Source organism: Oncorhynchus kisutch, linkage group LG8 (genome assembly GCF_002021735.2).
Source record: "Oncorhynchus kisutch isolate 150728-3 linkage group LG8, Okis_V2, whole genome shotgun sequence".
Classification (NCBI taxonomy): domain Eukaryota; kingdom Metazoa; phylum Chordata; class Actinopteri; order Salmoniformes; family Salmonidae; genus Oncorhynchus; species Oncorhynchus kisutch.
In genome coordinates this window covers 18,379,361-18,400,184 of record NC_034181.2, presented here as the reverse complement: position 1 = coordinate 18,400,184, position 20,824 = coordinate 18,379,361, and the positions used below count along the sequence as shown (strand labels likewise).

At 44.0% G+C, this 20,824-nt stretch overlaps 1 protein-coding gene across 2 annotated transcripts in view; it reads left to right on the top strand.

Moving 5' to 3' along the window:
- The window catches only part of LOC109894934 (protein patched homolog 1-like), a 142,985-nt gene that overhangs the window by 81,521 nt on the left and 40,640 nt on the right, over positions 1-20,824 (top strand). For both annotated transcript variants that reach the window (XM_031829750.1, XM_031829751.1), the window contains exons 13-15: positions 8,682-8,800; positions 11,797-12,433; positions 13,108-13,417. In XM_031829750.1, coding sequence (XP_031685610.1) covers positions 8,682-8,800; positions 11,797-12,433; positions 13,108-13,417 — 1,066 coding nt within the window. The remainder of the gene's footprint in view (positions 1-8,681; positions 8,801-11,796; positions 12,434-13,107; positions 13,418-20,824) is intronic.

The following is a 20,824-nucleotide window of genomic DNA, read 5'->3' as shown; positions in this document are numbered from 1 at the left end:
CTATTATGGCTAGGGGTTCCGCTAGGGGTTCCCCTCGACAACATACACTGAAATGGCAGAGCGCGAAATTAATTCTAAAAAATATTTATTTAACTTTCAAACATTCACAAGTGCATACACCAAATTAAAGCTTAACTTCTTGTTAAGAAGGCAGATCAGAGCTTTATTATGGACAGACTTCTCCCCATTTTAGATACTGTTGTATCAACATGTTTTTGACCATGACAGTTTACAATCCAGGTTTAATCCAAGCAGTTTAGTCACCTCGACTTGCTCAATTTCCACATTATTTATTACAAGATTTAGTTGGGTTTAGTGAAATATTTGTCACAAATACAATGCTTTTAGTTTTAGAAATATTTAGGACTAACTTTTTCCTTGCCACCCACTCTTGAACCAAGTGCAACTCTTTGTTAAATGTTGCGGTCATTTCAGTCGCTGTAGTAGCTGACGTGTATAGTGTTGAGTCATTTGCATACATAGACACACTGGCTTTACTCAATGTCATTAGTAAAGATTGAAAATGTAATGGGCCAAGAAAGCTGCCCTGGGGAATTCCTAATTCTACCTGGATTATGTTGGAGAGGGTGTTCTTTAATGGAATCCTCTCCAACATAATCCAGGTAGCGAGGTGGTTAAAGGGGCAATCTGCAGTTGCTACATCAATTTTTGGAATTATAAATCTATCATATGTACAGTGGGGCAAAAAGGTATTTAGTCAGCCACCAATTGTGCAAGTTCTCCCACTTAAAAAGATGAGAGAGGACTGTAATTTTCATCATAGGTACATTTAAACTATGACTGACAAAATGAGAAAAAAATCCAGAAAATCACATTGTAGGATTTTTAATACATTTATTTGCAAATTATGGTGGAAAATAAGTATTTGGTCACCTACAAACAAGCAAGATTTCTGGCTCTCACAGACCTGTGACTTCTTTAAGAGGCTCCTCTGTCCTCCACTCGTTACCTGTATTAATGGCACCTGTTTTAACTTGTAAAAGACACCTGTCCACAACCTCAAACAGTCACACTCCAAACTCCACTATGGCCAAGACCAAAGAGCTGTCAAAGGACACCAGAAACAAAATTGTAGACCTGCACCAGGATGGGAAGACTGAATCTGCAATAGGTAAGCAGCTTGGTTTGAAAATATCAACTGTGGGAGCAATTATTAGGAAATGGAAGACATACAAGACAACTGATAATCTCCCTCGATCTGGGGCTCCATGCAAGATCTCACCCCGTGGGGTCAAAATCATCACAAGAACGGTGAGCAAAAATCCCAGAACCACACGGGGGGACCTAGTGAATGATCTTTGAGGTTTGAGGTTGTGGACAGGTGTCTTTTACACTGATAACAAGTTAAAACAGGTGCCATTAATACAGGTAACGAGTGGAGGACAGAGGAGCCTCTTAAAGAAGAAGTCACAGGTCTGTGAGAGCCAGAAATCTTGCTTGTTTGTAGGTGACCAAATACTTATTTTCCACCATAATTTGCAAATCAGTAACACACTACGCCGCCAGGGACTCAAATCCTGCAGTGCCAGACGTGTCCCCCTGCTTAAGCCAGTACATGTCCAGGCCCGTCTGAAGTTTGCTAGAGAGCATTTGGATGATCCAGAAGAAGATTGGGAGAATGTCATATGGTCAGATGAAACCAAAATATAACTTTTTGGTAAGAATTCAACTCGTCGTGTTTGGAGGACAAAGAATGCTGAGTTGCATCCAAAGAACACCATACCTACTGTGAAGCATGGGGGTGGAAACATCATGCTTTGGGGCTGTTTTTCTGCAAAGGGACCAGGACGACTGATCCGTGTAAAGGAAAGAATGAATGGGGCCATGTATCGTGATTGGTGGCTGACTAAATACTTTTTTGCCCCACTGTATATGAAAAATATAATTTAGAAATGCCTCATGAGTTTAGTTCAGCAGTCTTACCTTATCAGAACCCAAAATACAATATTATTTTACTTCAATGTTTGTAAACAATGTACATGTAAACAAACACTGTATAGCCTCAAAACATGGTCAAAACTATAATTGTTTTATATTGGATGGTCAGTCCTTGCATCCATAGCTCTTTCTATGCATTTGAGAGTGGTTACATTCCACCAGTCCCATCCCTCAGCTTTTTACTGAAACAGTGGCAGGGGGGCTTTAACTTCGTTATGGTTGTTTGTTATGGGGGGGGGGGGGGTTCTGATTTGACTCACATCTGTCATTAATCTGTGAAGAGAGGGAGGGGGGATAGACAGAGAGAGACAGAGAGAGGGGGGAGAGGCGGGGGGAGTGTTAGAAGGGAAATAGTTATGTGTGTTTGAGAGATCAGTCTTTTCTTTCTTCTCTTCTCTTCTCTCTCAACTGTGTGTGTGGTGGAGTACCTTAACACACGCACAGCTGTTTTACCTCTGACCCCAGGAAGAGGTAGCTGAGTTCTTGTGCCATTGCCCTGACAACAAGCCCAGCTGCACGCTACACACACCACGCCACAGACATGTCTGACATACACAGTTGAATCTGGTAATGAACAGTGTGGCTGTTGGACAAGTTGAGGAGACTAATTTACTTGGCGTTACCTTAGATTGTAAACTGTCATGGACAAAACATATAGATGCAATAGTGGTAAAAAATGGGGAGAGGTCTGGCTGTAATAAAGAGATGCTCTGCTTTTGTTTGACACCACACTCCAAAAGTAAGTCCTTCAGGCTCTAGTCTTGTCTAATCTTAATTATTGTCCAGTCGTGTGGTCCAGTGCTGCAAGGAAAGACCTAGTTAAGCTGCAGCTGGTCCAGAACAGAGCGGCACGTTTTGTAATCAGGGGGCTGATATAAATACTATGCTGCCAGTCTCTCTTGGCTAAGAGTTGAGGAGAGAGTGACTGCATAACTTCTTCTTTTTATAAGATGCATTAACATGTTGAAAATCCCAAATTGTTTGCATAGTCAACTTACACACAGCTCTGACACACACACTTATCCCACCAGACATGCCACCAGGGGTCTTTTCACAGTCCCCAAATCCAGAACAAATTCAAGAAAGCGTACAGTATTATAAAGAGCCCTAATTGCATGGAACTTCCTTCCATCTCATATTGCTCAAATAAACAGCAAACCTGGTTTAAAAAAACAGATAAAGCAACACCTCGCGGAGTAACCCCTCTCCCCTATTTGACCTAGATAGTTTCTGTGTATGTATTGATATGTAGGCTGTGTGCCTTTAAAACAATTGATGTAGTTCTGTCCTTGAGCTGTTCCTGTCTATTGATGTTCTGCATTATGTTTCATGTTTTGTGTGGACCCCAGGAATGGGGATCCTAATAAAATACAAAATACACAACCCACACACACTCACACTCACACTCACACACACTCACTCATACACACACTCACTCAAACACACACTCACTCATACACACACTCTCACTTACACGCACTCTCTCCTGATACAGGCCAGACGTTACTCTACTCTCACAGTGAAGCCAATATTAGTATGTGTGGACAGATGGCTTTAGTACAGGGGTCTGTCAAACATGATCTACTTACCCCAAAGGTCTGATTGAACCAGGACACACACACACACACACACACACACAACACCTGTTCACAAACCCAAGCTATATGAGCCCACTTATTTGACACACATTCGTGAGCTCACATATGCATGTACAGTGTCTTCAGAAAGTATTCACACCCCACTAAAGAGATAAAGATACCCCCCCACTAAAGACATAAAGATAGCCTCCACTAAAATTGATAAATATACCCCCACTAAAGAGATAAAGATACCCCACTAAAGAGATAAAGGACATTTGATGTGTTGTGGGTCTTTCTCCCTCTCCTCCTCTGCCTTTCTCTCTGCCTTTCTCTCTTTTTCTCTCTCTCTCCCTCTCTCTCTCTGCCTTTCTCTCTCTCTCTCTCTCTCTCTCTCTCTCTCTCTCTCTCTCTCTCGCTCTCTCTCTCTGCCTTTCTCTCTTTTTTATCTCTCTCTCTCTCTCTCTCTCTCTCTCTCTCGCTCTCTCACTCTTCCTTTCTCTCTTTTTCTCTCCCTCTCTTTTTCTCTCTGCCTTTCTCTCTTTTTCTCTTGTTCTCTCTCTCTCTCCCTCTCTCTCTCTCTCTCTCTCGCTGCCTTTCTCTCTTTTTCTCTCTCTCTCTCTCTCCCTCTCTCTCTCCCTCTCTGCCTTTCTCTCTTTTTCTCTCGTTCTCTCTCTCTCCCTCTTTCTCTCTCCCCCTCTCTCTCTCTCTCTCTGCCTTTCTCTTTTTCTTTCTCTCTCTCTGCCTTTCTTTCTTTTTCTCTCGCTCTCTCTCTCTCCCTCTCTCTCTCTCTCTCTCTCTCTCTCTCTGCCTTTCTCTATTTTTCTCTATCTCTCTCCCTCTCTCTCTCTCTCTCTCTCTCTCTCTCTCTCTCTCTCTCTCTCTCTGCCTTTCTCTCTTTTCTCTCTCTCTTTTGTTGTGTAAGGAATTGAGACTTTATAATGAGGTAAGGAATGAGTGAAGGAGGGGGAGCGGTGTGTATATTTGTGTGTGTGTGTCTGGTTGGTGTTAAGTCGTGGTTACAGTGGGAGGGAATAGGATGCTGTAAATTGGCATTAGTGAGAACGTGTGTAGGGGTGTGTGTGTGTGTGTTGTCTGCGAGCCCTAGTGCCTGCTCATCACCTCAAGCCCTGCAGGCCTCTGTCTACCTGGGTGGTCTGGCACATACACAGGACTAGTGTGTGTGTTCAGTGGTCTGGCATCCACACAGGATCCAGATTGTGTTCTGGGCAGGGACCCAGCCTAACCCCACCCTCGTCTCTCTACTCCTCTCACTCTGTCTCTCTATACTCACGCTCCCTTTCTCATTTTCTTTCCTCTAGGTCCACCTCTTAAACTCTAACACATGAAAATATATTATAGTATACTATGATATACACTACGTTCAAAAGTTTGGGGTCACTTTTGAAATGTCCTGGTTTTTGAAAGAAAAGCAACAAAAAAAAGTCCATCAAATTGATCAGAAATACAGTGTAGACATTGTTGATGTTGTAAATGACTATTGTAGCTGGAAATGGCTGATTTGAATGGAATATCTACGTAGGCGTACACACCAAATCAAATTGTATTGGTCACATACACACGGTTAGCAGATGTTAATACGAGTGTAGCGAAATGCTTGTGCTTCTAGTTCCAACAGTGCAGTAATATCTAATCTAACAATTCCCAGCAACTACTTAATACACACAAATATAAAGGGGTGAATGAGGATATGTACATGTAAGTATATGGATGAGCGATGGCCGAGCGGCATAGGCAAGGTGCTGTAGATGGTGTAAAATACAGTATATACATGTGATATGAGTAACGTAAGATGTGTAAACATTATTAAAGTGGCATTATTTAAAATTGCATTGTTTAAAGTGACTAGTGATCCATTTATTAAAGTGTCCAGTGATTGGGTCTCAATGTGGGCAGCAGCCTCTCTGAGTTAGTGATTGCAGTTTAGCAGTCTGATGGCCTTGAGAAGCTGTTTCTCAATCTCTCAGTTCTCAATCTCAGAGGCCCATTATCAGCAACCATCACTCCTGTGTTCCAATGGCACGTTGTGTTAGCTATTCCAAGTTTATCATTGAACAGAAAACCCTTTTGTAATTGTGTTAGCACAGCTGAAAAGGCCGGCATCCCGGAGTCGCCTCTTCACTGTTGACGTTGAGACTGGTGTTTTGCGGGTACTATTTAATGAAGCTGCCAGTTGAGGACTTGTGAGGCATCTGTTTCTCAAACTAGACACTCTAATGTACATGTTTTCTTGCTCAGTTGTGCACCGGGGCCTCCCACTCCTCTTTCTATTCTGGTTAGAGCCAGTTGTACGATATGTTCAGTGGATATATATTTACAGTACAACACGTTAATTGTGCACGTGATTGTCATTGCAGAGTAGAGTAATATGGATAAATAAATGACATTATTTACAAAGTTATCATAGTACACATACATTTATTTGTAGGCCTACCATAGTACCCACCACAATATACTATTGTAAACTATAGTAGGTATTATAGTACAATATGGTCAGATGTCTTATGGGACAGTCTAAAAATCTACAGGAAGTGCTATTACAGTTTTTCCTCAATTGCGTAATAGCTTTTTTGTAACAATGTTGTTGACTTTCAGAGAGTCCAAAAGTCACAGAACTCTGTGGCATTTTGCAAAACACTAAATACATTTTCAAAATATATTTTCCTTTTCAAAACAAAAATAAATTCATCAAAACTATATTACACTGTAAAAATTGCAACTACATTCATCAAAAGAACATGACTGCCTGCAAAAAGATTAACACAACCATACTTGCCTCTTAAGTCCAAGCAGACAATACAGAAAGTTAGTCTGTGTTTAAAAAAATCCCAGTAGATCAATTCATTTTCTTTGCAGTCACTAAATCATGATGATCAAAATTGGAAATGCAACTATCCAAAGGTGAAGCATTGTGGGCAATTACTCTCCACGTATATATATGATGTCATACATATCATACATATCAAAAATGATTCCTGATAAAAAAATAAACATTAAGCACATTGTGTGCTGGATTCATTCATTGGTATCATCCAAATCCAATTCCATGTATTCAATACGAAGGTTGGTTTTCTCATAGTTTTATACATTTTCCATTGACACACAGAAAGACATTCCACACTAGAAATAAGGAAAGGTGCAGTGGTGTAAAGTAAATAAGTAAAAGTACTACTTAAGGAGTTTTTTGTAGTATCTGTACTTTACTTTATTATTTATATTTTTCACAACTTTTACTTTTATTCCTCTACATTTCTAAAGAAAATAATGTTGTTTTCACCTCATACATTTTCCCTGACATCCAAAAGTACTTGTTACATTTTGAATGCTCAGGCAGGACATCAGTACGGTCCAGTTCACGCACCTATCAGTATAACACATTTTCTATTCAGGCATCTTTACTTTTACTCAAGTATGACAATTGACAGGGCCTCCTGGGTGGCTCAGTGGCTAAGGGCGCTGTACTGCAGCGCCAGCTGTGCCACCAGAGACTCTGGGTTCGAGCCCAGGCTCTGGGTTAGGGAGGGTTTGGCCGGTAGGGATATCCTTGTCTCATTGCGCACCAGCGACTCCTGTGGCGGGCAGGGCGCTAACCAAGGTTGCCAGGTGCACGGTGTTTCCTCCGACACATTGGTTGGATGCGCGCTGTGTTAAGAAGCAGTGCGGCTTGGTTGGGTTGTGTATCGGAGGACGCATGGCTTTTGACCTTCGTCTCTCCCGAGCCCGTAAGGGAGTTGTAGCGATGAGACAAGATAGGATACCAGAAAAAGGGGTAAAAATTCACAAAAAAAACAAAAAGTATGACAATTGAGGACTTTTGTAATGGTGAATACAACTGATATGAACGTATAGTATAGGCCTAAATCAAACACTAAAACAAAGCTCTGTAATGGAAAGTCACAATATTGGAGATGTTGACTTAGGAGTTGACTTAGGAGTAATGTACACACGTATTACACTAATGGGAGGATTTATAATTTTGTGCAGTAGTATTTACTGATGGCTAGAAACAGTGAACACAATTGTACACATTAAAATAATATGTTAATATCCACAACAATGAATTTTGTTTGCAATGATGACATTATGTTTTGCAAAAGGTGGTCTAAGATATGAAGTCAGGTACAAAGGCAAGAAAATGATCAGAAGTATTGTAAATGTATTTGAGCATTTGATCATTGCTGTTTTGCTATAGATATGTTTCAACACAATAAAATAAAAAAATGCTTGTACGTGATTGAGAAAAACTGTAATGACTGAAAGGTACTACAGTGTGTAGTGTATTCTACAGTATGATCGCGGTATACTGTAGTGTCCAGTTTAGCGCGGGATACTGTAGTGTCCAGTTTAGCATTGTACAGTACACTACAACATTCTATAGTAAGCACTACACGATCGAGGGATACTGCAGTGTGGAGTACAGTATTCTACAGTATACTTCAGTTCGCTACTGTCACGTTGGCATGAAGGATCGGGAGACAGACGCAGGAATGCGTAATTTTTTTATTTATTAAGCCCAAATGACGGCGTGCCGTGTAAAGGCATGGGGACGAAGACCAAACAAACACGTAACAAAAACACGGTCGAAACCCAAAACAAAAGAGTGAGAGTCCCAAGTATAAATACACACACGCACAATGATTAACACACGGGACGAGACCCGTAATCATCTGCCCAAAACACACAACACAAGTACTCACACACACCTAACAATAATCGACAGACAACGGAAACCAAAGGGCCCACTGGTTTCAAGTACTAATCATTGGGAATAGGGGACAGGTGTGCGTGATGAAAGTTCCGGAGGGATCCGTGACAACTACAGAATACTATGAAACTAAGTACTATAGTATTCTATAGTAGGCTGTAGTATTTTTTTAAAATGTTGGTTAACTCACTTTATCTCTTACTTCAGTGTTATGATATGAAATATGTACACTTTGTGTGTGTATGTGGGTGTGCATGCCGGTATGTGTGTGTGTGTGTGCGTGTGTGTTTAGAGGGGCCGGTGCGATAAGAGTAGGGTTAGGAACAATATGAACTACCCCCTTCCTCCTTCACATAGGTCATGGCAACCTGATGAGTTAATTTAACACCTTGTTCCCTGTATGTGTTCTCCCTGACCAGGCTGCGGTGGTGGTCGTGTTTAACTTTGCTATGGTGCTGCTCATCTTCCCTGCCATCCTCAGTATGGACCTGTATCGCAGAGAGGACTGGCGTTTTGACATTTTCTGCTGCTTCTACAGGTTACACACACAAACACACACACACACTATGAGCTTGATTCAATCCATAATGCTGAAGGGCTCCGCTACAGCATGATAGAAGTATAAAGGCAGTTTTCCTGCGTTAGCGGAGATTCATGGTAAACACTGCATATGTCTGCTCAATCGGAAATTACCTTTACATTTAAATCGTGCTATAGCGCTGAACTTCACCCTGTGGCTGAAAAAGGTGTGTTGTGTGTTGTATTCTTCCATGTGATTACAGCTGAGTGTCTCTCTCTACCTCAAATCCCCTCACTGATCATTTAATTACAGTTCAGAGTTTTCTTTCTGTCGGGTTTTCTGTCTGGCTGTGTTTAATCCTTCTCTCTCTTTATTCAACATCACCTGCCGGTCTGTCAGCCTGTCTGTCTGCCTGACTGACTTCCTGCCTGTCTACGTGTCTGTCAGCCTGTCTGTCTGCCTGACTGACTTCCTGCCTGTCTACGTGTCTGTCAGCCTGTCTGTCTGCCTGACTGACTTCCTGCCTGTCTACGTGTCTGTCAGCCTGTCTGTCTGCCTGACTGACTTCCTACCTGTCTACGTGTCTGTCTGCCTGGCTGCCTGCCTGCCTGTGCATGTTCAGCTGCTAAACACTCACAGAGGCACACGTTAAATACACTCACAGAGGCACATGTTAAATACACTCACAGAGGCACACGTTAAATACACTCACAGAGGCACATGTTAAATACACTCACAGAGGCACATGTTAAATACACTCACAGAGGCACATGTTAAATACACTCACAGAGGCACATGTTAAATACACTCACAGAGGCACATGTTAAATACACTCACAGAGGCACATGTTAAATACACTCACAGAGGCACATGTTAAATACACTCACAGAGGCACATGTTAAATACACTCACAGAGGCACATGTTAAATACACTCACAGAGGCACATGTTAAATACACTCACAGAGGCACATGTTAAATACACTCACAGAGGCACATGTTAAATACACTCACAGAGGCACATGTTAAACACACTCACAGAGGCACACGTTAAATACACTCACAGAGGCACACGTTAAATACACTCACAGAGGCACATGTTAAATACACTCACAGAGGCAAACATTAAATACACTCACAGGGGCACATGTTAAATACACTCACAGAGGCACATGTTAAATACACTCACAGAGGCACACATTAAATACACTCACAGGGGCACATGTTAAATACACTCACAGAGGCAAACATCTCCAGCCCCAGTGCTAACTGTCTTGTCTGTCTGTTTTTCTCATGCCAAAGTGCTAACTGTCTGTTTGTCTGTCTGACTGTCTGTATGTCTCCAGCCCCAGTGCTAATTGTCTGTCTGTCTTTCTGTTTGTTTCCTGCCCCAGTGCTAACTGTCTGTTTGTCTGTCTGACTGTCTGTCTGACTGTCTGTTTGTCTCCAGCCCCAGTGCTACCTGTCTGTCTGACTGTCTGTTTGTCTCCAGCCCCAGTGCTAACTGTCTGTCTTTCTGTTTGTTTCCTGCCCTAGTGCTAACTGTCTGTCTGGCTGTCTGACTGTCTGTTTGTCTCCAGCCCCAGTGCTAACTGTCTGCACATGTTAAATACACTCACAGAGGCACATGTTAAATACACTCACAGAGGCAAACATCTCCAGCCCCAGTGCTAACTGTCTGTCTGGCTGTCTGATTGTCTGTTTGTCTCCAGCCCCAGTGCTAACTGTCTGTCTGTCTTTCTGTTTGTCTCCAGCCCCAGTGCTAACTGTCTTTCTGACCGTCTGTTTGTTTCCAGCCCCAGTGCTAACTGTCTGTCTGTCTTTCTGTTTGTCTCCAGCCCCAGTGCTAATTGTCTGTCTGTCTGTCTGTCTGTCTGTCTGTCTGTCTGTCTGTCTGTCTGTCTGTCTGTCTGTCTGTCTGTCTGTCTGTCTGTCTGTCTGTCTGTCTGTCTGTCTGTCTGTCTGTTTGACTCCAGCCCCAGTGCTAATGGTATGTCTGTCTGTCTGTCTGTCTGTCTGTCTGTCTGTCTGTCTGTTTGACTCCAGCCCCAGTGCTAATGGTATGTCTGTCTGTCTGTCTTTCTGTTTGTCTCCAGCCCCAGTGCTAACTGTCTTTCTGACCGTCTGTTTGTCTCCAGCCCCAGTGCTAACTGTCTGTTTGTCTGTCTGGCTGTCTGACTGTCTGTTTGTCTCTCGCCCCAGTGCTAACTGTCTGTCTGTCTTTCTGTTTGTCTCCAGCCCCAGTGCTAACTGTCTATCTGTCTTTCTGTTTGTCTCCAGCCCCAGAGCTAACTGTCTGTCTGTCTTTCTGGCTGTCTGACTGTCTGTTTGTCTCTCGCCCCAGTGCTAACTGTCTGTCTGTCTTTCTGTTTGTCTCCAGCCCCAGTGCTAACTGTCTGTCTGTCTTTCTGTTTGTCTCCAGCCCCAGTGCTAACTGTCTGTCTTTCTGTTTGTCTCCAGCCCCAGTGCTATCTGTCTTTCTGTCTGTCTGTCTGTCTGTCTGTTTGACTCCAGCCCCAGTGCTAATGGTCTGTCTGTCTGTCTGTCTTTCTGTTTGTTTCCAGCCCCAGTGCTAACTGTCTTTCTGTTTGTTTTCAGCCCCAGTGCTAACTGTCTGTCTGTTTGTTTCCAGCCCCAGTGCTAACTGTCTGTCTGTTTGTCTGTCTGTCTGTCTGTCTGTCTGTCTGTCTGTCTGTCTGTCTGTCTGTCTGTCTGTCTGTCTTTCTGTTTGTTTCCAGCCCCAGTGCTAACTGTCTGTCTGTTTGTCTGTTTGTCTGTCTGTCTGTCTGTCTGTCTGTCTGTCTGTCTGTCTGTCTGTCTGTCTTTCTGTTTGTTTCCAGCCCCAGTGCTAACTGTCTGTCTGTCTTTCTGTTTGTCTTCAGCCCCAGTGCTAATTGTCTGTCTGTCTGTCTGTCTGTCTGTCTTCAGCCCCAGTGCTATCTGTCTTTCTGTCTGTCTGTCTGTTTGACTCCAGCCCCAGTGCTAATGGTCTGTCTCTCTGTCTGTGTCCCTCCAGCCCTTGCGCTAACAGGGTGATCCAGATCGAGCCCCAGGTTCACGTGGACGGAGTGGACAGCAGTCGCTACAGCCCCCCTCCCCCCTCCTACCACACCACCCCTCCCACATACAGCAGCTCACCCCCGTCCTACAGCAGCCATGGTTTCTCCCAGCAGACTCAGATCACCATGCAGTCTACTGTCCAGTTGAGGACAGAGTACGACCCCAGGACTCAGGCCTTTTACACTACGGCCGAACCCAGATCGCAGATCTCCGTACAACCCTTCACACCCACGCCTGTCGCCACCGGCCCCGCCAACAACCCCAACACCAGTCACGGAAACAACAACCACCACAGCAACCATCTCAGCCGGAGTGGGAGTAGCAGTGGTCACGTCAACAACCACGGTAGCCGTGGTTCATGCTCGGTTCCTTCTTCTCCCCAGTCATCCTCTGGCATCCCCACTGGCTCCCCCCAAGCGGGGGAAGTGCTGTGTGTGTCGGGGGAGAGTGCTAGCTCCACCAGGGATCTGCTGTCCCAGTTTGGAGGGGCCTCTCTGGGGCTGCGCTGTCTGGAACCCCATTGCTCCCAGTGGACCTTGGCCTCCTTTGCCGAGAAGCACTACGCCCCCTTCCTACTGCAGCCCACCACCAAGGTCAGTCTGTCTGTCTCTCTGTGTGTGTACGTGTTCCTCACTAGCAGTGGCTAACTCTTCCAGCCTGCTGAGTCAGAGCTAGTTAACCTCAGAGCTAGTTAACCACAGAGCTAGCTCTGTTCCAGTACGTTCTATTATTCATATCTCTTAGGCATAGGGTGCCATTTTAGAAACGGTCACACCACGTAGCTACCACTATCAGGACCTGTTTTACTATCCCAGTTAGTGACCCATCTCAACACTCTAGCAAGTCTAATGTAGTGTCTGACTACCCGGCTTTCAGTCTGTGGTCAGTATCGGACTAAAAACACTTCTCTCTTCTCTCCTGGGTGGGCCCTTAACCTGACCTCCTGACCTGTCTGACTCAGCCTGTAGTCAAACACTACATTAGTCTTGCTAGGGTGTTGAGATGGGTCACTAACTGGGATAGTAAAACAGGTCCTGATAGTGGTAGCTACGTGGTGTGACTGCTTCTAAAATGGCACCCTATTCCCTATATAGTGCACAACTTTGGCACTTAACACTCATCTCCAGTTCACATTGGATGTTTCTGTGGTTGCTGGACATCAGTCTGTAAAGGACCACCCGTGTTTGGAGTAGTGCACTTATCTCCCTCAATCACCCCCTCCCTCTCCCCCCCTTTGCACCCTCCTCCCTTCCATTCCTCACTCCAGGTGGTGGTCATCCTGTTGTTCCTGGCCCTGCTGGTGGTCAGTCTGTACGGGACCACACGGGTGCAGGACGGGCTGGAGCTGACCGACATCGTTCCCAGGGAGACCAGCGAGTACGACTTCATCGGGGCCCAGTTCAAGTTCTTCTCTTTCTACAACATGTACGTGGTGACCCAGCGGGCAGAGTACTCCCAGGCCCAGCCACTGCTCTACCAGCTGCACCACAGCTTTAACACAGTCCGCTATGTACTGAGAGAGGACGACGGACAGCTACCACGCATGTGGCTCCACTACTTCAGGGACTGGTTGCAAGGTGAGCCAGGAGGGGCGATACATATACAGTACATAGAAATATACAGGCTTTCACACACACACTCTGTCCTCATTAGCTGCAGTTGTTTTCCAGCAACATGAACTAAGCCTAGAGGCTCTGTGAGGACACGACACTAGTGAGGGTTGAAGTGCTTGTACATGTACGTGTGTATATTCATCTGTGTCTGCGTGTGCATTTGTGTGTGCGTGTGTGTGGCTGGGCGGGAGCTGAATAGTGGGTGAGTTACAGAGAGCTGTGTTTAATATTGCTCAGTGAGAGATGGCTGGACCAATTGGACCCAGACAGCGAGCAGGGGGAGACTTTACACCTTTCTGTCCCAGAAACAAGCTACTGGCCAGGTGGAGCAGACAGGGGAAGAGGGGGAGGCCAGGAGGAGAGAAAGAATGAAGTGGAGATAGAGAGCATGAAGGAGAGAAATTAAGAGGTAGAGAGAGATATTCTCAGCTAGTTCTACTTGAAAGAAAAAAAACATGTCAGAGTTAAATACTGTGTTTGTCCTGCTCTTATACAAAGCACTAAGTATCACGGTGTGTCCCAACGTCTTTTAACAAGGCATTTGGTGAAGTCTCATAGTGTAGTGCGGGGGAGAAATGTGTGTAATTAGACAATCATTATCCCTCTGTGTGTGTGTAGGGCTGAAACAGAGGCACATTGACTAATAAACTGTGGATTACTAGTCTCACAACTCAAACATTTGGAAGAGATTGAACACTTTCAACACTTTGTGCTGAGATTCCAGATCAAGCAGACACAAGCATGCAAACAAACCACAGCCATACACAGAGAGAAAGACAGAGAGAGACCTGCTACTGGGGTTGTTGCTTACTGCAGAATTAGACATTCATCCACGTTCTCCAAATGTCAAATTTCAAAGTGTTTTTGTTTCTCCTGATAGATCTGTATCGTTCCATTTCTCCAAACGTTAAATGAGGGTTAAATGTAGGTACTCATTCTGAATGGTTAAGGTAAGGGTAAAGGTTTTGGATAGGGTTAAATGTTGGTACTCATTCTGAATGGTTAAGGTAAGGGTAAAGGTTTGGGATATGGTTAAATGTTGGTACTCATTCTGAATGGTTAAGGTAAGGGTAAAGGTTTTGGATAGGGTTAAATGTTGGTACTCATTCTTAATGGTTAAGGTTAAGGGTAAAGGTTTTGGATAGGGTTAAATGTAGGTACTCATTCTGAATGGTTATGGTAAGGGTAAAGGTTTCGGAGGAAAAACAAATCAAATCAAATCAAATTTATTTATATAGCCCTTCGTACATCAGCTGATATCTCAAAGTGCTGTACAGAAACCCAGCCTAAAACCCCAAACAGCAAGCAATGCAGGTGTAGAAGCACGGTGGATAGGAAAAACTCCCTAGAAAGGCCAAAACCTAGGAAGAAACCTAGAGAGGAACCAGGCTATGTGGGGTGGCCAGTCCTCTTCTGGCTGTGCCGGGTGGAGATTATAACAGAACATGGCCAAGATGTTCAAATGTTCATAAATGACCAGCATGGTCGTATAATAATAAGGCAGAACAGTTGAAACTGGAGCAGCAGCACAGTCAGATGGACTGGGGACAGCAAGGAGTCATCATGTCAGGTAGTCCTGGGGCATGGTCCAAGGGCTCAGGTCCTCCGAGAGAGAGAGAGAAAAAAAAAGAGAGAATTAGAGAGAGCATATGTGGGGTGGCCAGTCCTCTTCTGGCTGTGCCGGGTGGAGATTAAAACAGAACATGGCCAAGATGTTCAAATGTTCATAAATGATCAGCATGTTCGAATAATAAGAAGGCAGAACAGTTGAAACTGGAGCAGCAGCACGGCCAGGTGGACTGGGGACAGCAAGGAGTCATCATGTCAGGTAATCCTGGGGCATGGTCCTAGGGCTCAGGTCCTCCGAGAGAGAGAAGGAGAGAATTAGAGAACGCACACTTAGATTCACATAGGACACCGAATAGGACAGGAGATGAACTCCAGATATAACAAACTGACGCTAGCCCCCTGACACATAAACTACTGCAGCATAAATACTGGAGGCTGAGACAGGAGGGGTCAGGAGACACTGTGGACCCATCCGAGGACACCCCCGGACAGGGCCAAACAGGAAGGATATAACCCCACCCACTTTGCCAAAGCACAGCCCCCACACCACTAGAGGGATATCTTCAACCACCAACTTACCATCCTGAGACAGGGCCGAGTATAGCCCACAAAGATCTCCGCCATGGCACAACCCAAGGGGGGGCGCCAACCCAGACAGGATGACCACATTAGTGAATCAACCCACTCAGGTGACGCACCCCTTCCAGGGACGGCATGAGAGGGCCCCAGTAAGCCAGTGACTCAGCCCCTGTAATAGGGTTAGAGGCAGAGAATCTCAGTGGAAAGAGGGGAACCGGCCAGGCAGAGACAGCAAGGGCGGTTCGTTTCTCCAGAGCCTTTCCGTTCACCTTCCCACTCCTGGGCCAGACTACACTCAATCATATGACCCACTGAAGAGATGAGTCTTCAGTAAAGACTTAAAGGTTGAGACCGAGTTTGCGTCTCTGACATGGGTAGGCAGACCGTTCCATAAAAATGGAGCTCTATAAGAGAAAGCCCTGCCTCCAGCTGTTTGCTTAGACATTCTAGGGACAATTAGGAGGCCTGCGTCTTGTGACCGCAGCGTACGTGTAGGTATGTACGGCAGGACCAAATCAGAGAGATAGGTAGGAGCAAGCCCATGTAATGCTTTGTAGGTTAGCAGTAAAACCTTGAAATCAGCCCTTGCTTTGACAGGAAGCCAGTGTAGAGAGGCTAGCACTGAAGTAATATGATCACATTTTTTGGTTCTAGTCAGGATTCTAGCAGCCGTATTTAGCACCAACTGAAGTTTATTTAGTGCTTTATCCGGGTAGCCGGAAAGTAGAGCATTGCAGTAGTCTAACCTAGAAGTGACAAAAGCATGGATTAATTTTTCTGCATCATTTTTGGACAGAAAGTTTCTGATTTTTGCAATGTTACGTAGATGGAAAAAAGCTGTCCTTGAAATGGTCTTGATATGTTCTTCAAAAGAGAGATCAGGGTCCAGAGTAATGCCGAGGTCCTTCACAGTTTTATTTGAGACGACTGTACAACCATTAAGATTAATTGTCAGATTCAACAGAAGATCTCTTTGTTTCTTGGGACCTAGAACAAGCATCTCTGTTTTGTCCGAGTTTAAAAGTAGAAAGTTTGCAGCCATCCACTTCCTTATGTCTGAAACACATGCTTCTAGCAAGGGCAATTTTGGGGCTTCACCATGTTTCATGGTGTCATCCGCATAGCAGTGAAAGTTAACATTATGTTTTCGAATAACATCCCCAAGAGGTAAAATATATAGTGAAAACAATAGTGGTCCTAAAACGGAACCTTGAGGAACACCGAAATTTACAGTTGATTTGTCAGAGGACAAACCATTCACAGAGACAAACTGATATCTTTCCGACAGATAAGATCTAAACCAGGCCAGAATTTGTCCGTGTAGACCAATTTGGGTTTCCAATCTCTCCAAAAGAATGTGGTGATCGATGGTATCAAAAGCAGCACTAAGGTCTAGGAGCACGAGGACAGATGCAGAGCCTCGGTCCGATGCCATTAAAATGTAATTTACCACCTTCACAAGTGCCGTCTCAGTGCTATGATGGGGTCTAAAACCAGACTGAAGCATTTCGTATACATTGTTTGTCTTCAGGAAGGCAGTAAGTTGCTGCGCAACAGCCTTTTCTAAAAAAAATTGAGAGGAATGGAAGATTCGATATAGGCCGATAGTTTTTGATATTTTCTGGATCAAGGTTTGGCTTTTTCAAGAGAGGCTTTATTACTGCCACTTTTAGTGAGTTTGGTACACATCCGGTGGATAGAGAGCCGTTTATTATGTTCAACATAGGAGGTCCAAGCACAGGAAGCAGCTCTTTCAGTAGTTTAGTTGGAATAGGGTCCAGTATGCAGCTTGAAGGTTTAGAGGCCATGATTATTTTCATCATTGTGTCAAGAGATATATTACTAAAACACTTGAGCGTCTCTCTTGATCCTAGGTCCTGGGAGAGTTGTGCAGACTCGGGACAACTGAGCTTTGAAGGAATACGCAGATTTAAAGAGGAGTCCGTAATTTGCTTTCTAATAATCATAATCTTTTCCTCAAAGAAGTTCATGAATTTATCACTGCTAAAGTGAAAGTCATCCTCTCTTGGGGAAAGCTGCTTTTTAGTTAACTTTGCGACAGTATCAAAAAGGAATTTCGGATTGTTCTTATTTTCCTCAATTAAGTTTGAAAAATAGGATGATCGAGCAGCAGTAAGGGCTCTTCGGTACTGCACGGTACTGTCTTTCCAAGCTAGTCGGAAGACTTCCAGTTTGGTGTGGCGCCATTTCCGTTCCAATTTTCTGGAAGCTTGCTTCAGAGCTCGGGCATTTTCTGTGTACCAGGGAGCTAGTTTCTTATGAGAAATGTTTTTAGCTTTTAGGGGTGCAACTGCATCTAGGGTATTGCGCAAGGTTAAATTGAGTTCCTCAGTTAGGTGGTTAACTGATTTTTGTCCTCTGGCGTCCTTGGGTAGACAGAGGGAATCTGGAAGGACATCAAGGAATCTTTGTGTAGTCTGTGAATTTATAGCACGACTTTTGATGTTCCTTGGTTGGGGTCTGAGCAGATTATTTGTTGCAATTGCAAACGTAATAAAATGGTGGTCCGATAGTCCAGGATTATGAGGAAAAACATTAAGATCCACAACATTTATTCCATGGGACAAAACTAGGTCCAGCGTATGACTGTGACAGTGAGTGGGTCCAGAGACATGTTGGACAAAACCCACTGAGTCGATGATGGCTCCGAAAGCCTTTTGGACTGGGTCTGTGGACTTTTCCATGTGAATATTAAAGTCACCAAAGATTAGAATATTATCTTCTATGACTACAAGGTCCGATAGGAATTCGGGGAATTCAGTGAGGAACGCTGTATATGGCCCAGGAGGCCTGTAAACAGTAGCTATAAAAAGTGATTGGGTAGGCTGCATAGATACTGCTTAGATGTTTTGGAGTCTGATAACTCTGAGGAGGACGTTGGGAAAAATATATATTGGGTATTGGGTAGACTGTTATCCCATTTCATCAATCCCCAATCCTTAGGTAAAGCTGTACAGTGCAACATGAATGTCAATACAGACAATAGGCTGACTGGGGAGGTGATTACACACTGTCACAGTCCCTCAATAAGAGCTACAACGCTAATATTTGTGTAAACTATTCAGTTTTGTTCTGTGGGTGTCACCGAGTAGATTGATTGCTACATTTCATTGCTTCACATTCCAACCTTTTTAACATTACCTAGTCTAAATATTGCATGATTCCACCAATTGTAACCTTCTGCATCTCTATCAGAGAGGTAATTTTATTTTGAAGGCAAACCTCAAATTCCACTATTGTGCATAATTCTTATTGTGGCTAGCTTTACAACACATAACCCGGTCAGGCCGAGTCTCACTAGTCGGATGAAGCTAGCTGGCTGCTTATAATGTTAGCTTTGGGAAACAGGGTTAAGTAGCTGGCTGGCTATTTATTTTCATGAACTGAAGTTCAACTTCAATAGGCGAACAACAAGCGGCAACCTAGCTAATACTTACTCACAAGGACTCTTTAATTCTTGCTAAGAATAGTGGAAATGACTGCAGTTTCTACTGGTCATCGTTTTCAGGCTGGTTGTATTGGTGCTAACTAGGTACCAAGCTATGGCTAGCTAGCTACCCCAGACGTTGCGGTCAAACAAACAATGCTTTTACCAACGTGGCATTGTAAGCACATCATTTGTGGTCAGTGTTTGCTTGTTTGCAGACATTTTTGCAAATCTTTTGACAGTGCTACTGTATCATTTTTGACACGCAAAGACCCAAACGGCGTTCCATAGTATGTATGTCGTGAAGCTAATAGCAGTGACGCTATTATTGTGTAACTCCGGTAGGGCAACATCTGAAAAGTAGTGCACTTGGTAGTGTGTACCGGTGCTCGACCAGTCGGCGAAAGCCAACATCACTCACGACAGAGAACGGTTGATTGTCAAGGGCAATGAATTCCATTATCTTGGCTTTAATGGATTTCGCCTTTGAGTTGTCTCGCTGAAATGTTTTTACTCTTTCAAATGACTGCTCGACTTGTTGACTGCTCGATCCACACAGCTGACATTGTGTGAGCTAGGTTAGGAATGCTGTGTTGCATTGTGTAGAGCAACATTTTACGTGGCATCATTACGTCATATACCTACAGTGGCTTACGAAAGTATTCACCCCCTTGGCATTTTTATTATTTTGTTGGCTTACAACCTGGATTTAAAATATTTTCGGGGGTTTGTATCATTTGAATTAAAAACATGCCTACCACTTTGAAGATGCAAAATATTTTTTATTGTGAAACAAATGGGGCGGCGGGGCAACAGGTAGCCTAGTGGTTAGAGTTTTGGGCCAGTAAGCGAAAGGTTGCTAGATCTAATCCCCGAGCTGACAAGGTAAAAATCTGTCATTCTGCCCCTGAACAAGGCAGTTAATCCACTGTTCCTAGGCGGTCATTGTAAATAAGAATGTTTTCTTAACTGACATGCCTAGTTATATAAAGGTAAAAGAATAAAATAAAAATAAGAAATAATACAAAAAAACTGAAAATGTGAGCGTGCATAACTATTCAACCCCCCCAAAGTCAATACTTTGTCGAGCCACCTTTTGCAGCAATTACAGCTGCAAGTCTCTTGGCGTATGTCTCTATAAGCTTGGCACATCTAGCCACTGGGATTTCTGCCTGTTATTCAAGGCAAAACTGCCACAGCTCCTTCAAGTTGGATGGGTTCCGTTGGTGTACAGCAATCTTTAAGTCGTACCAGATTCTCAATTGGATTGAGGTCTGGGCTTTGACTAGGCCATTCCAAGACATTTAAATGTTTCCCCTTATATCACTCGAGTGTTGCTTTAGCAGTATGCTTAGGGTCATTGTCCTGCTGGAAGGTGAACGTCAGTCCCAGACTCAAATCTCTGGAAGACAGGTTTCCCTTAAGAATTTCCCTGTATTTAGCTCCATTCATTATTCCTTCAAATCTGACCAGTTTCCCAGTCCCTGCCGATGAAAAACATCCCCACAGCATGATGCTTTACTGTGGGGATTGTGTTCTGGGGGTGATGAGAGGTGTTGGGTTTGCGCCAGAGATAGCGTTTTCCTCAATGGCCAAAAAGCTCCATTTTAGTTTCATCTGACCAGAGTACCTTCTTCCATATGTTCAGGGAGTCTCCCACATGCCTTTTGGCGAACACCAAACTTTGGTCTCTTTGTTGCCTCTCTAATTAATGCCCTCCTTGCCTGGTCTGTGAGATTTGGTGTGCAGCCGTCTCTTAGCAGGTTTGTTGTGGT